The 15,912-nt window shown below is 51.6% G+C and overlaps 2 protein-coding genes across 2 annotated transcripts; one reads left to right on the top strand and one right to left on the bottom strand.

The window, feature by feature from the left end:
- The first annotated feature begins 6,230 nt into the window (after positions 1–6,230).
- Positions 6,231–11,477, top strand: ASB6 (ankyrin repeat and SOCS box containing 6). The gene is made up of 6 exons (XM_007944235.2): positions 6,231–6,343; positions 8,279–8,460; positions 9,462–9,568; positions 9,675–9,783; positions 10,552–10,638; positions 10,810–11,477. The coding sequence occupies exons 1-6, from the start codon at positions 6,231–6,233 to the stop codon at positions 11,475–11,477; spliced, it is 1,266 nt and encodes a 421-aa protein (XP_007942426.1).
- Positions 11,478–13,200: 1,723 nt separating this feature from the next.
- Positions 13,201–15,424, bottom strand: NTMT1 (N-terminal Xaa-Pro-Lys N-methyltransferase 1). Its single transcript, XM_007944237.1, has 3 exons — positions 15,263–15,424; positions 14,175–14,427; positions 13,201–13,457 (listed from the first exon to the last, which is right to left on the bottom strand). The coding sequence occupies exons 1-3, from the start codon at positions 15,422–15,424 to the stop codon at positions 13,201–13,203; spliced, it is 672 nt and encodes a 223-aa protein (XP_007942428.1).
- Between the last annotated feature and the right edge of the window lie 488 nt (positions 15,425–15,912).

Below are 15,912 nucleotides of genomic sequence, written 5' to 3' on the forward strand. Positions count from 1 at the left end.
AAGCCTTGTGTTAGCTATCATCATTAGGTAAACTTGCCATTTCAGTAAATACCAGAATGACCAACCATCCTAGTTTGTCAGAAATTGAGGGATTTCCTGGGACACGGGACTTTTAGTGATAAAATCAGAACAGTCTTAGGTAAACCAGGATAGTTGGCCACCATGGACATGGGTCTATATCATTATCTATGTAAATCTATAATGGTCTCTAGAGATGTCCACCCTGATCTGTGAATGTATTACGTTACGTGGCAAATGGGGCTTTGCAGATGGCATTGAGTCTACAGGCCTTAAGGTAGGAAGGGGATCTTGGAGGGTCCTATCTAATCACATGAACCCTTCAAAGCACAGAACTTTCTGCGGCTGGGAGCAGGTGAGATGTGGCAGAAGTCCGAGCGATTCCAAGCATGGAGAGGACTTGACACCCAGCAGCTGCTGCTGCTCTGAGACTGCCTTCGTTTCCCAGTGCTGCAGCAACACGAATACCACAAAGGGGTGGCTTTGAAGAACAGAAATTTATTTTCTCGCAGTTCTAGAGGCCAGGAGTCCACATCAGGTCTTGGCTGATTCCTCCTGTGAGCCTCTCAGTGCCTGGTGTCCACTGGTGACCCCTGACATTCCTTGGCATCTGCCTCCCCCTGAGTGTGTCTCTGTGTTTAGTCTGGTCTTTTCTTTAACTCAGAATTGATTAGGTTTTGGGTCCACCCTACACGGGTATGACCACATTAACACAACAGAAGAAAAACTCTTACTTCCTAACAGGATCACATCCGCTGGTACCAGGGCCAGGAATTGAACACCCATCTTTAGGGATGAAGGGTAAGAGAGAAGCCTCCTGGAGTTAAGACGGGCCTTGGCTGAGAGCCAGCAAGGAAACAGGGCCATCAGTCCTGCAACCACAAGGAACTGGGTCCACCAACAACATGAATGAGCTTGGAAGTGGATTCTTCCCAGAGCGTCAGAATCAGAGCCTTGTGAAGCCTGGGCCAGAGAAACCTGTAGAGCCCATTCAGACTCTGAGCTGTAGAAGTGTGGGAGAATAAACACATGCTGCTTTAAGCTGCTCAGGTTTTGGTATTTTGCTCCGAGCACAGGGGGAAACTACTACAGTTGGGCTGTTTCCCCTGTGTGGATGTCCACCAATTATTTCACATCGCCTTTGTGATAGACAAAGGAGCTCTGGTGGCGTAGTGCCTAAGACATCTGACTGCTAACCAGAGGTTGGCGGTTCAAACCCACCAGCCACTCCACAGAAGGCAATCTACTACCACCTTGGAAACCCAAAGGGGGTCGCTATGAGTTGGAGTCGACTCGATGGCAGTGAGTTTGGAATTTGTTTTTCTGTGCTGGACAAGGACCTCTGTTGGGATAGTGGTTAAGGAATTTGGTTGCTAATCAAAAGGTTGGTGGTTTGAACCCATCAACAACTCCGTGGAAGAAAAATGAGGCAGTCTGCTTCTGTAAAAGATTTATAGGCTTGGAAACCTATGGGGGAGTTCTGCTCTGTCCTATAGGTCACTGTGAGTCAGAATCAACTCAACGGCAGTGGGTTTTGTGATGGATGCTTGCGGTGTTTCCACCTTTTTTGCCATTATAAATGTCCATGATTATTTCTTTGGCTAAGTTCCTTGAAGCTAAATTGTTAGGACAAAGTGGTTTTTTGAAGCTTAAGTTACATATTGCCAAATTGCTCTCCAAAAAGGTTTAACCAGTTCTTATAGTAACCCCTAGGTGTGCTCCCCCTAGGGAGCTCTGGTAGCGTAATGCCTAAGGCATTTGACTGCTAACCAGAAGGCTGGCAGTTCAAATCCACCAGCCACTCCTCGGAAGGAAGGTTGTGCAATCTACTTCCGTAGTGATACTGCCTCAGAAACCCAAGGAGGGGTCGCTATGAGTCGAGTCTGACTCCATGGCATATAAAACAACAACAGAGAACTTAATATTTCATGTTGTTTTAATTTTGCATTTCTTGGACAGCTGGAGAAGCTAAACATGTCTTTTTGTGTTTGTTGACAGTTTTTCTCTTTTTTTTGTGACTTGCCTTCACCTATTCTTCTAATGTTTCTGCATTCTTCTTGTTGATTTTTAATAGTTCTTTATATATTAAGGTTATTCCCCTCTGCACATTGGATAGTCAGAGCAATTCCCAAACTCCCTAGAGAGTAGGAGACAGAAATGGACTCTGCTAGGGACTTACTGGGCACAGGTGCTTGGCCCCAGGACCCACATTCTGCGGAGGAACCCTGGTGTTGCGGGCAGCAAGAACATACAAGACAAGAGGGATAGTGGCGGGGAAAGCAGGAGAAGGTTTCAGAGCTGAAATCAAAGGCTCGGAGAGGCAAAGCCTTAATGGGAGGCAGATGGAGGAAACGAGGTTGCCCTTGCTGACAGGAGGGAGGTCAGGGGGCACAGAGCTTTCTAAAGATAGGAGCCTGGGCGATGGGCAGATGACAGGACCTGGCTCCATAGTGTGGTGACCGAGGGCTATGAAAGGGCAGGGGTCAGCTCCTCCCTCTGGCTTGCCCAGACCCTCTCAGGCCCAGAGCTGGAAGAGCTGCAACGACATTCAACTCCCAAACGCCAGAAGTATGAAAGAGTCCCACAGACCTGGGCTGGAGTCTCGACCTAGCTTTGCAACTAAGGACAGGCCCTCAAATCTCTCTGATCCTCAGGTTCCTTGCTTTTTAAAATGGAGTACTAATGTTGCTGGGTAACGCTGAGTTGATTCTGACTCCTGACTCATACCTTCCCCGTGGGACGGAGTAGAACTGCCCCGCAGCGTTTTCCAGGCTGTAATCTTTATGGGAGCAGATCTCCAGGTCTTCCTCCTGCAGAGCTGCGGGGTGGGTTCGAACCACCAACAGTCAGCAGTGCAGTGCCTGACTGCGGCACAGGGCTCCTGGGAATACCAGTAGTCTCTGACTTACAACAGGGTTCCACTCCAACGACTCCATTGAAAACTGGTTCTGCTGTAAGTTGAATATCTTTTTTTTTTTTATTATTATTATTGCCTATGATCAGGGAGCTCTGGTGGCGTAATGCCTAAGGCATTTGACTGATAACCAGAAGGCTGGCAGTTCAAACCCACCAGCCACTCCTCGGAAGAAAGGTTGGGCAATCTACTTCCATGATGATACTGCCTCAGAAACCCAAGGAGGGGTCACTATGAGTTGGATCTGAATCGATGGCAGTGAGTTGTGTGTGTGTGTGTGTGTGTGTGTTTTATTATCAGTATCATTATAAATCTGATATAATATAAATCTTTGCTTATCTTTGTGGGTTGTCATGAGAATGGTCACACCTGCAAATTATACACTGCAGCACTGTATGTGGTACATATTACTAACAATACGATGTACAAAAAAAAAAAAAAAGGTAGTAAATTCAAGCTCACGGTAACTTGAATACATCCTAAGTTGGGAACTACCTGTACTGATATAACCTAAATTGGTGAGGTCCTTAATGAGGTCAGCATATCAAGCGTCTAGCTCAGTAGAAAACCAAAACCAAATCATACCCATTGCCATCAAGTCAATTCTGACTCCTGGAGACCTCATGTCTTTCAGGGTAGAGCTGTTCCATTGGGTTTTCTTGGCTATAATCTTTAAGGAAGCACATGGCCAGGCCTTTCTTCTTCGGAGCCACTGGGTGGGTTCAAACCACAGCCTTTGGGTTAGGAGCCAGTCCAGAAGCACTTGAGTCACCCAGACACAAGCACCAAAAAAAAAAAAAAAAAGAAGAAGAAGAAGAAAAGAAAAAAAACCACTGCCATTGAGTCGATTCTGACTCACAGTGATGGTCAGGGTAGAACTGCCCTCTAGGGTTTCCAAGGATGTAAGGATGTAATCTTTACAGAAGCGGATTGTCACATCTTTCTCCCATGGAGCAGCTGGTGGGTTTGACCTTTAGGTCAGCAACCGAGTGCTTAACCACTGTGCCACCAGGGCTCCTTAGCAGACAGAAAGGACTCAGTAAATAAAAGGTCAATCTTACTGTTGCCCTCAGTGAGACGGACTGACCCAGTGGCTGCAACGATGGGCTCTGGCCTAGCAATGACTGTGGGGATGGCGCAGGACCGGGCAGCGTTTCGACCCGTTGTCCACAGGATCACTGTGAGTTTGACTCCACGGCGTCTAACAACAACAACAACTCTTATTGTTACCGTAACTGCCGAGCCTCACCCCCTGTCCGATGGCGGAGCCCATCAACAGCCTCAAAGAGCTTCCCAATGGATCCAAGACTGTCAGAGCTGGAAGGGCCTTCAGGATACAGGTGAGGAAACTGAGGCCCAGATATGGCAAAGGCCATCCATGGAGCCAGGGCAGAAGCCAGCCTCAGACCCAAGTCATCCCACCCAGCTCTGACTAGGATGATGTCCTGGTCTGGACTGTAGTCTAGACAAACTTCCTCCAGTCGCTCACTGTCACTCATTGTGTGTCCTTGGGCGGTCAACCCCTCCAGGAACCTCAGTCTCCTCATCTGTGTGATGGAGCAAGCATCTCTGAATCAAATGAGAGAAGAGCTGCAAAGCCCCTGGGTTGGTCATGGCCTACTGCCCTATTCAAGACGTTGGGATCAATTTGTAGGGGAAGAGTTTCTGGGGGATGGGGATGAAACTTTAGAGCATATTCCCCCACACACACACCCAGGGTAATGCTTGGGGAAACTGAGGGACACTTGGAGAAAGTATCTCAGTGTTAGTAAATGGGAATTCAGACCCAGGTGCCCAATTTGATTTTTCAAGACAAGCTGGAAATCCCCATTTCTATGTGAGTAAAATTTCCCTATTTAACTCAAAAAGATACTTCTTTGCTGGGGCAAGAGCCAAGGCAGGAGTGTGCTGGGAACTGTGGACCCTGCAGTGGGAGTTCCTTCCGAGAAGCCCCTCCTCTCATCACTTCCTTAGGTAATGGAGAGAGAGGCAAATCGTGGTGTTTTGAGGGCCTGATGGGAGTCTTGATGGCTTTTGATCAATAACAATAATATTGGGTAGCAATTATCCAGCCCCTACTGCATACTTGGCCCTTCTTGGTCCCTGGAGCTGGACTCGAGCATGCTCTGGATTGGTCTTTCTCACAAAGTCTAATTTTGCTCATGGTGGAGGCCTTATTCTCATTTCTGTGAATAATCATAAAATATATTGGGTTGCCTTTGAATGCTGCCTATAGCCTTTTTTTTTTTTTTTTCTTGGCTCAACAACTCCTGCAGCCTGGCAGGAGCCATGCAGACTCCTAACCCTGCAAGGCTGCGTTATGTGAACAGCTGGGATGGAAATCAACTGTGCAGAATTACAAGGCATCAGGGATCAGTCGTGGAACTGAGAGTGTAGGGGCGCAATTATGGTACCATGACCCCACAGCAGTGGCCCCAATCTTTGGTTCCTTTCTGCCAGACTGGACTTCAGTCTGCACTTACAGAGCAATTGATTCAGGACCTTAGGTGCATGCAATCATTCCCATTTTACAAAAGAGGAAATGAAAGTTCATCAAAGTGGAAAATGGCAGGAGCCGGCAGCCAGGCTGGGCCAGGAGCTTCTAAAGACAGTGAATAAGGAATTGTCTCCACTGCCCCTTGTGGGGCGTTTGGGAATGTGGACAGGGTGGTCTTCATCATTCCAATCAACATGCCACAGGAGCAAAGGTGTGGCCATAGCCCCTCCTGCGGATGGCGGGCGGAGGGACAGAGAGCTAGGCCAAGCCGAAAGTAACGGTGATCCGGATCCGAGCCGCACTGGGCTCGAAGACGCCCAAGGCTGAGTCACCACCCTAGCCCCAAAGACCCGGGCAGCGCCCGAGCCTGGGCGCGTAATGGGAGAAGCTCGGACGGCGCCCAGCGGCCGTCGACGGGATCGCAGGGTCGGGGCAGGAAGATACAAAGTCCAGTCGGGCTTTGGTTTGGCTGTGAGTCCTAGCGGTGTCTTTCGCGGTGGCAGTGACAGGGCCGCCGGGGGTTGCGCTCCAGGATGCGGACGCGGTCCTCCGAGTTCGCAGGGGGCGCTGTCGGCATGCAACTATCTTTCCTGGGCCGGTGCGGGTTGGAAGCGCAGAAGCCACTTCCGGTTCGTAATAGCTAGTTGGACGGTGAATCGGACCCGGTCTAAATTCGGCGGCTGGACCTTCAAAGACTGGACCAACAGGGCCCAGGCTAGGCTCGCGGCCACTGGAACACGCTCAGTAGTCGTCTCGGCCTCGGCTGAAAGCGCGGCTCCTGCAGCGCCCGGGGCTGCCGCAATGCCATTTCTGCATGGCTTCCGAAGGATCATCTTCGAATACCAGCCGCTGGTAGACGCGATTCTGGGCTCCTTAGGGATACAGGACCCCGAGCGGCAAGAGCCCCTAGACGGGTAACTCGCTTTTCTCCTGCAGGCTCTGACCCAATGCTGCTTTCCTCTTTGTCACTACAAGCTTGGTGGAGCCGGGAGGCCGGAGTTGCGTGGCTTCCAACGCGCGAGCTCCTCCGCACTGACCTATATCCTGCCTTTTTAGGGTGGTGGTTACTCTCGGCCAGCGCAGAGGAGGGAGGGAGGGCGTCCGCTCAGGGCTCCACCCTATGCGCTCCCTACCCTGTACCCTCCACCTGGAACATGGAATCTTTGAGGGCATCATTTTTACCCAAGGGCAGTGTGCACAGGCAAATTTTGTAAATGACTTTGCATCTTATAGGAGCTCTGTTGGCGTAGTGGTTAACACATTCGGCTGCTAAGCAAAAGGTCGGCGGTTCGAACCCAGCAGCCGCTCCGCGTAAGAAAGATGAGGCAGTCTGCTTCTATAAAAATTTTCAGCCTTGGAAACTCCATAGGGCAGTTCTACTCTGTCCTGTAGGGTCGCTGTGAGTCGGAATCAACTCAATGGCAGGGGTTTGGTTGCATTTTATATACCGGAGAGCAGATCTATTTATGAATTTATGGGAAAGGTGTTAGAAAGTGAGCCTGTCTGTCAGTATTCTGTACCCACAGCGGTATGCGCTTGGGATGCATCACTGAACTAAGTAGAAACCGCACCCTTTATGTCCCAGAGGAGAGAGGCTGACAACGATGGTAAGTGAATTGTATAGTGTATTAGGTGCAGTGAGGATGAGAGCGCAGAGGAAAGGGGGTCAGGTGTATGTGTTGGGGGTGGGGATCAGTTGGAATTTCAGCCACTGTGGTTGTGATGAGTCTGTCTGGGAGCTTTGGTGGAAACGTAGGCCTTCCTTATCACTACCACAGCTCTGCAAATAATGAAGCTTGCTGTGAAAATGCAGTACAGGGCGTCTCCTTGACTGTGTGGTCATTCTGGGTGGGATAGGGCAGCAAAGGGGGCTGCAGGGCCTTTTGGGAGATCCAGAGGTCATGCACGAACTGTTTCGGAATGTTAGCTTGGCATCCGTGGTGTGCTGGGCACTCTTCAGAGGTTGAGATGGGTATGGGGGATGAGATGGCACCCTGTCTAGGCGGTAAGGTTCAAATGTTGAACCAGACAACTGTAGGAACTCGGATCGAGAGGGGCCAATGGGAGCTCTGGGAGGGGGTAGCCTCACCCAGGGGAAGCAGCGGCAGTCTGAAGGAGCCTGGCATGTGTCAGAGCTGTGTGCAGAGGCACCGAGCTGCCCATGGGGCTGAGTTCTTAGGGGAAGCTCTGGCAGTTCTTGGTAGTTAGTTCTGGCCAGGAAGTGGGGAAATGGGTTTGGAGCAAGTGAGACTGGGGAGGTAGGTGGGTCGGGGCTGAGGTGTGGGGGACTTTATGTACATACAGCCTTTGGAAGACTGGGAGGCTCAGTGTCTCAGTGTGAGGGGACCAAAAGAGGGCTCCTGCTGCCCTGGCCGCAGGAACTGCCCTGGCCGGTCTCACATCCTCCGCAGCTCGGGGACAGTCAGTGTCTTTGAGTGTGAAGATCTTTTGGGGGAAGGAACATCAGGGTCTGCTTCTGGCTTCTGGTCTTTAGCGTTCCCGTCAGGCCTATCAGCCGGAATATGAGTGTCTGTACCCAAGCCAGGAACTAAATTCTGTTGGCAAGCTGGGGACCAGGTTGGGAGGAGAATGGAGACAGACTGAGTTCTTTGTCAACAAACCCAAGGATTCTGCTGCAGTTTAAAAGATGCCACTTGGCCCTTTCTCGACCATCAACCTCCCGAGAGGCTTTCTGTCCAACAGAGATGGGGTTCTTGCCCTCTGTGGGTGATGACAGCATGCGGGCAGTGGGCACCAGCTGGGTGGTAGGGTCCTTTGCCACAGGGTGCCCCTGCCATCTGGTCCAACAGTTGTTCCTACCGTCAACTGGTCTGCCTTTCTTGCCCCAGGCCCAATTATGTCACCAGCGAGGCAAGCCGAATCCTTGTTCTCACTGAGCTGCTGGAGAGGAAAGCCCACTCCCCATTTTACCAGGAAGGTGTGAGCAACGCCCTGCTGAAGATGGCTGAGCTGGGGCTGACGCGGGCGGCGGATGTTCTCCTACGGAATGGGGCCAACCTCAACTTTGAAGGTCAGCTGGTGCCTAGAGGAGTTAAGGGTGGGCAGTTGTATGGCTCTACCTTGGGTGGGCGACCAGGCGTTAGGGCCCTGCTTTTACTGTTCTCTTAGGAGCTGCCTCTCATTTTTTTACCGGAAGAGGCCCACAATGGGTACATCCCGTGCTCTGCCAGCTTTCAAATGGCTCTTAGCCTCCCCAGTGTTCCAAGAGCAAGTTCGTTGCTCCTTCTACTGTGTGATTGATTTAACAAGCTTTCCCCAGCTCCCAGACACAGGCATTGATATTATGAAAATGTGGCTGCTGGCACTGTGCCCAGAGCTAAGGAAAGGTACCTTCCTGCCACTTACTCTGAGTCATCTTGCATTTTTGTTCATGCCACAGGAAGAGGAGAAAACAGATAAGCCACATTGGGCATAGATCCTGGTAGAACCATGTTGGTCCCTAGCTTGTAAGTGCAGGGGTGGTGATGGAGTCTCTCTCTTCATTTCCTCTTTCACCTGGGCAAGCAGGGCTGGTCCAGAGGCAGGGGTCTCTGTACTAACACAAGATGCTCCCAGCCATGCCTTTCCTTCCCATTTATGGAAGGTTCAGAGGCTGCTGGGCTCCTGGTGGGTCAAGGAGCTGAGGAAGGAGGGCCCGTTCAAAATCAGACCTTGCATAACTTGGCTGTTACTACCAAGTTCAAGGAATAAAGCAACCGAAGAGTTACGTTCCACCTTCCTCCCAGTACCCTCTGAGGAGATGCCCCATTTTATGTCCCCATTTTACAGAAGAGGAAGCTAAAGCCCAAACAGGTTAAGTAATGTGCACACCATAACGCCCCAGGACCTGAAGTGAAGTGACTTTAGTGTCTGGTGAGGACAGCTCTGTCCTGACCTCTCCTGGTGATAGGAGCCTGGGCCTGCAGCTTCCAGGGACTTGGGGTAGGAGTGCCAGGGCTGGGCTTCAAGGCCAGGTCCTGGAACCCTGTGAGGATGTGCCAGAGCCTTCATGAACTGTGACTGTGCCCTCAGACCCAGTCACCTACTACACTGCCCTGCACATCGCCATCCTGCGAAACCAGCCCGACATGGTGGAGCTGCTGGTGCGTCACGGGGCCGACATTAATCGGAGGGATCGGGTAAGCAGCCAGGTGCATCCTGCTCTGAGCGGGGCACTTGTGGTGGGAAGCCCTGAGCACTGTCATAGGCCCCCAGGCCAAGCTGGTCTGTGTTCTCTTGGCTCAGATTCACGAGAGCAGCCCCTTGGACCTGGCCAGTGAGGAGCCAGAGCGCCTGCCCTGCCTGCAGCGCCTCCTGGACCTTGGAGCAGATGTCAATGCGGCTGACAAGCATGGTGGGTTTACCCGCAGAGCAGCAGGACAGCCCTGGGCCTCAGCACCTGGTGGGGGAAGAGAGCCCAGTGTAACCAAGGGCCTACAGTTAGAGGGCCCTGGCACACAAGCCAATTTTTTTTTTAATTGTGATTTGGTGAAAGTTTACAGAGCAAATTCACTTTCCATACAGCAGTTCACACACACGTTATCTCCTGACATTGACTACAATTTACCCCAATGCAACAGCTCCCCTTCCACTTCCTCCCGATAGTTACCTCTTCCCTGTGTCCATCCTTCCATGCACTCCTGCCCCCTGAGCTGTCTCCCTATGCATACACAGCCATTCTTTCTCCCATGATTGTTCTCTCCAAGAAATGTATCTACCTCAGGTAAATGTTCAACTCGTATCCCTGTCTTTTGTTTGGCTGGAAGCCACAGGTGTAGGTTCAGTTCCAGACCTGAAGGGCAGCTAGGGGCCATAGTCTCAGTGGTTCCACCACTCACAGGTTGTCTTTGTAGGTGGAAGGGTGGTGAGGGAATGATGGCTTCCTGTCGGGAGAGACCTGCCCAGGTCTCAGGTTAGCATTTCTTTGCCCAGAAAAGTCCTCCGTCTCCTGGCCCTTCTCCCACTTTGTGCAGGTGGAAGAGAAGGTCAGAGTCTGTCACCATCAGCCCAGCAGAGAAGTCAGGCCTTTTGCCGCATTCACGTGTTTGGTCCTTTAGGTGTCTGTGCTTGATCCCAGCTTCCTGGCCTCCCGCTCACCTTCACTCTCCCCTTTCCTCCCCAGGAAAGACTGCTCTTCTCCACGCGTTGGCCAGCAGTGATGGGGTGCAGATCCACAATACTGAGAACATTCGGCTCTTGCTGGAGGGAGGTGAGCCTTGTCCTTCCCGGAGGAATCCCCGGCCTGTTCCCAGGCCTCGCCCTTCGGCACAGCACTTAACCTGGTTTCTCTAGGCTCCCCCAACCCCCTGTAAATGTAAAGTGTTCATCTGTAAGGTCTTAAAGCCTTCTCATACCTCTGGTCTCCTGGTGGCTCTTCTAGGGGCAGACGTCAAGGCTACCACCAAAGATGGGGACACTGTGTTCACCTGCATCATCTTCCTGCTCGGTGAAACAGTGGGAGGGGACAAAGAGGAGGCCCAGCTCATCAACCGCTTCTGCTTCCAAGTAACGCAGCTGCTGCTCGCTCATGGGGCAGACCCCAGTGAGTGCCCAGCCCACGAATCCCTCACCCACTTCTGCCTCAAGAGCTTCAAACTGCATTTCCCCCTGCTGCACTTCCTGCTGGAGTCTGGCGCCTCCTATAACTGCTCCGTGCATGGGGCGTCCTGCTGGTCTGGCTTTCACATCATCTTTGAGAGGCTCTGTTCCCACCCGGGCTGCACTGAAGACGAGAGCCACGTGGATCTCCTGCGCAAAGCTGAGACCGTTCTGGATCTCATGGTGACTAACTCCCAGAAACTCCAGCTGCCTGAAAACTTTGACATCCACCCTGTGGGCAGCCTAGCAGGAAGGATCCAGGCCCTGCACTGCTCCTTGAGGCAGCTAGAGAGCTACCCTCCACCCCTCAAGCACCTGTGTCGTGTTTACATCCGGCTGTACCTTCAGCCGTGGCCCGTGGATGTCAAGGTCAAGGCCCTACCTCTACCTGACAGGCTCAAGTGGTACCTCCTCAGTGAGCACAGTGGCACCCTTCAAGATGACATCTGACAGGTCCCAGGCGACCCTCCAGCTTTCAAGCCCCAGACTAAAGGGAACAGTGGTTTAGGCAGCTGAAGTCAGCCTGTTGCTGGTTAAGTACCTATGACCACCTTAGTGGAGAGGTCTTTGATCCTGGGAATCTTTGTTTTCATCTATCAAATAGTGCAGGTTGGAGAGGGGACCGCTTTAATGAGTACAGAGCCAGCCAGGTAGAGCCCAGCAACCATGAACATTCCAGGGGTAAAAGCTGTAGTTCTCTGTCTTCCAGGGAGACTGCTTACCTCCCTTCCAGCAGCGGCCCCAAGTCTCAACCCATGCAGGAGAAAGGGAACAGCGTTTAGATTTGGGAAAAGCTTACTCTCTCTTCATTGGAGGGGAACCCAGTGCATTTAGAGAAGCAGGCAAGCAACCAAGTCTAGGCACTCTTGAGGGCTGCAGGAAACAGCTTCTTCCTGCGTAGACACAGCTGAAGCTGGAAGGAAGCCAGGGTAGGTCCTGTGGGTTTGAACCGGCCCGAGTCCCTTGCCCTCTGCCTCTTCACTCCAGGTTCTGCCATAAATGAGTGCTTTTGGTGAGCTGGGAGAGAAAGCGCATGAAGACCACCAGAAGCTCTTCTGGGTGTTGTAAGCTAAGCTGATCCCTACCAGCTTCTGCAGCTCTGGGGGCAGGTCACCTGCAGCCTTGCCCACCAAAGCACTAGGGCTGCGCTCTGGTGGCAGCTGTGCCAAATCCAGGGTTAGCCCTTCCCCCAGTGTCTCCTATTGTGATGGGCTCACCTGATGGAAAAAGTCGCCAAGATTGAAAGCTGAACCCTCCCCAAAGTCGTATCGGAGTCACATTGGTCTTATGAATTGTGCAAAATTATATGCTTTGGGGAATAAGCTAAAGCAACTATATATTTATAAAATTAAACTGATCTCACTCGGCCTTAGTCCTTGTGTAACGTTCCCGCCTACCCCTCTCTCCTGATTCAGGATAAAGAATCCTGTGGCAGCCAGGAAGGAGGTAGGCACGAGTGCCGGCCCTTGGGTACCGTTCCCAAGTAGTGTGATTCTACTGTCCAAGTACAGAAAGCACTACTCCAGACTACCTAGGGCCTTCACAGTATAGGGATTCACCCCTTTTATTTTTGTCTGAAAATGCCTGCCATGGAGGAGCCATAGGCATAGTGAAGAATGAGGTCACAGAAGTTTCCCTTTGCTGCAGGCTATTTTGACTGTCACATTCATTATGGACACCAGGGCCCCATCACCAAATAGGACGCAGAAACATGAACATTCCCATAAGTTGCACAATGTGGCTGATTCCTGGTGGTTCTCCCAGCCAGGAATGCAGAAATACCCACAGGCTCACTGCCAGGCTGGCTTCTCGAGGCCATGCCTCACCCCCCTTAGGTAAAAGACCACAGTTGTTCAAGTCCACAACAGCAGGGTTACTCTACCCATGGCTGAAAGGCCAGGTGGTGACAGCCAAGGCCCAGAGGACTTCAGCTTCTGATGTGTATTCCCACATAGGGAGCACCTGCAGCCAGAGGCTCGGCTCCCTGCCTCTCAAGGTGGATTAAGCCAGGTTCCTTGCATGCCCCACAGGGTTCCTTATAAAGAGTCTAGTGAGTAGACGGCAGACAGGTATATTTAGTGGCCTCTCGACACCCCTGAACCATCAACATGGAGCCCCTGGCTCTTGCAACTTCCAACTCCCTCCCCACCCCAACACCGGTCCCTGCTGGGCCTCATCTGAGGGCAAAGCTATAGACGTGGTAAATCTCATCAGGGAGGCCCTCCTGTCTCTCCTCAGCCAGGAGGTTGAGGCCTGCACTGCGGATAATCCTACGGACCACCTCCAGGTCCCGGCACACGCTGCTGTCCACGTCATCCAGGATCACACCCTCCTGGGCCATGTTGTCTTTGATGACAATGATGCCATTGGGACGCAGACCTCGCTTGCAGCGCCGCAGGAACTCAGCCAGGTGCTGATCGGTCAGGTGGCCTGGGGAAGGTAGAGGCCCTGGTTACTAGGGGAGTGACGCAGCCTCCACTCACTGAGCACTGTTTGTGCCCAGCATTTTGTCAGGTGCTTACCACACAGGACACCTCACTAACTCACAGCAGTCCTGAGGGGTTTTACTGAATTCTACTGAGTGTACATGGTCTTGGGTTTTAGCCTTGCAGGGCTCCCAAAAAGAAATCTTTCCTTGCACTCAAGTTTCAGTCAGAGGCTTCTTGGGACCACGTGACACAGGCCAGAGTGTTCACAGTAGAACCGTGCTGCCAGCCAGGGGCCTGCCACTGAACTGGCCCCCAGGAGCGGCATCCCAGCTCAGCCTCAACGCGCTGCTGAGTGAGCGAGTGCAGGACGGTGGCGAAGCAGAGTTTGCTCGCCGGCACCAGCCGATGTGGAAGCTTTGCAGACTGTTACTAAAAACTCTCGTTTATAAAAACTCATTGTCCCTTTCTTTGAGTGCAGTTAAGTGGCCTTTCACTTTTTGACAAAAACTGCCCCTAAATGGATTCCAAAAAAGACTGAAGGAGATCCCCTTTTAGGTTGAATATCTAGAACGGTCCTGAGAAGCATAAAGCAGGACTCGAGTCCTCCTCACTGGCCTGGTTGCAGCAGGAGTACTGGGGCCCAGCTCCCAGGACCTTGTGGGGAACCTCAGTGGCTGGAGACTTACAGGAAGGCGTAGAAGGGAAGTATGATCCTCACCTATCACCCACTGGATCCAGATAACATCATAGGCATTAGGCTCTGGGCTGAAGTCCTGGAGACCACAACAGAAGTAATTCCTCACTCTCTTGCCTTCTTCACCCAGGTAGGTCTTAGCTTTAGCCAGGAAGTCCTCCGTCACATCAACCATGTCCACCACTTTGAACAATGGCAAGAGCAGCCGCTTGGTGATCCTTCCAATGCCAGCTCCACAGTCCAGGGCATAGGAAGTCCCTGTCTTGTTTGGACCTTCCTAAAAAGCAGAGAAAGGTATAATCTGTAGGGTAGGGTGGGAAAGCCAGGGCCCTATCACTCCACGAAAGATTTGAATCAGGACGCGGTACAAGCTATTAGCCCAGGCTGGTAGGGAATGCCAGTGGATGTAAGCATAGGACATTCTCCTTTATCTGGGCCACATTTTTATAATGAAAGCTGACTTCCACTTAAAGGTGACAGCTTCAGGGTGTGCACTAACTTACTCTCCCTTCTGAGACACTGTTAAGATGACAGCACGGGATAAAAAGAGCCAAACCGTGAAAAGGAAAGAAGAGGGACAATCTGAATAAGGGAGTTCAACAAATTTGGGAAGATGGAACGTGGGTGGAGGGGAGACCCTGGATAGAGCAGGGGAGCAAGCAGCAGCCTCCAGTGCTTGTCAGGGGAAGGAGCCAAGAAGAGACCAGGACCCAAGGGCTTCAGACAGAGATCCCGGCCTGTGCATAGGAGGGCAGGGGTGAACACTGGGCTAAAACCACAAGTAACTAGGAGGAGTCTCCAAACAGCAGAATAGGTAACACTCATAGCCCCAAATGCCCACAAACAGGGCAGGAGAGTAAAAATGTCATCCCTGACAAAACTCGGAACAGTCTGAGAGAAGACTTCTCCATTCCAGCACTGGGGGTCCTCAGCATAACACCCAGATCTGGCTGGTCTAAGTCCACAACCCAGAAGTCTCACCCCCTGTACTCAAGCCTTGGTGGTAAACACAGGTAACTGAAGACCCTGTAAAGGGTGGCGTCCCATGCAAACCAGGCAGTGCCACCAGAGCCACAGCCTCTCCTCCTGGAGAGCACACCAGACCTGCCTACCCTCAAAAACCTCTGCAGGAACTTCCGGGAGCTGTTGATGTCGATGCTGGAGATGTGGCCGTACCCCCCGAGCATGCCGTCCACTGTGGGTGGGACTTCCTTCCAGTATGTCTTGGCCTTTGAGTAGAATTGTTTCTCATCTTCTATCACCTCGCTTGTCATGTTGTCATTAACTATGTCTCTGCTCAAGTGCTCAGCAACAATGCCTCTCCTGTGCAAGAAAGAGAGGAGAGAATCAGCCCTGTCCAGTTACCTGGCAGAAAGGCTCCCTTGGGTAGAGGGCCAGTCTCACGCATGCTTTGCTAGTCACACAATCTTGCTTGATGTAGAGGAATGTTCAATATCTCAAATCTGCTCCTGTCCCTTGGATGACAGTACCTTCAGTCTCTTGCATTCAAATCATTCTGCAAAGCTAACTTCACATCAAAGCAAGAGGCTGAAAGTCCTGGCTTCTAGTTCTTTAGTGACACCTGACTAAATAGCTTCTGACTCCAGGGGAAAGATAATCCCACTCTCCATTGAGGAAGGACAGCAAAGCAAGGAATTCATTTCAGCTGATTCTAGGAGGGACTGAGGTGTCCCCATGCCTCCATTTCCCCTCTCACTTAAGAACATAGAAACAAGCTCACCATGGGGTCTGTTCTTTTACT

Source organism: Orycteropus afer, unplaced genomic scaffold (genome assembly GCF_000298275.1).
Source record: "Orycteropus afer afer isolate SDZICR_OR568_19922 unplaced genomic scaffold, OryAfe1.0 scaffold00123, whole genome shotgun sequence".
NCBI classification, from domain to species: Eukaryota; Metazoa; Chordata; class Mammalia; order Tubulidentata; family Orycteropodidae; genus Orycteropus; species Orycteropus afer.

Excerpts from the sequence above, each read along its gene's own strand:
- NTMT1 (XM_007944237.1), bottom strand. The coding sequence starts at position 15,424 with ATGACAAGCGAGGTGATAGAAGATGAGAAACAATTCTACTCAAAGGCC. Across the intron at positions 14,428-15,262 it reads TCCTGCAGAGGTTTTTGAGG|GAAGGTCCAAACAAGACAGG; the intron begins GTAGGCAGGTCT and ends TCTGCTTTTTAG. Across the intron at positions 13,458-14,174 it reads CTGGATCCAGTGGGTGATAG|GCCACCTGACCGATCAGCAC; the intron begins GTGAGGATCATA and ends TACCTTCCCCAG.
- ASB6 (XM_007944235.2), top strand. The coding sequence starts at position 6,231 with ATGCCATTTCTGCATGGCTTCCGAAGGATCATCTTCGAATACCAGCCG. Across the intron at positions 8,461-9,461 it reads GGCCAACCTCAACTTTGAAG|ACCCAGTCACCTACTACACT; the intron begins GTCAGCTGGTGC and ends CTGTGCCCTCAG. Across the intron at positions 10,639-10,809 it reads TCGGCTCTTGCTGGAGGGAG|GGGCAGACGTCAAGGCTACC; the intron begins GTGAGCCTTGTC and ends TGGCTCTTCTAG.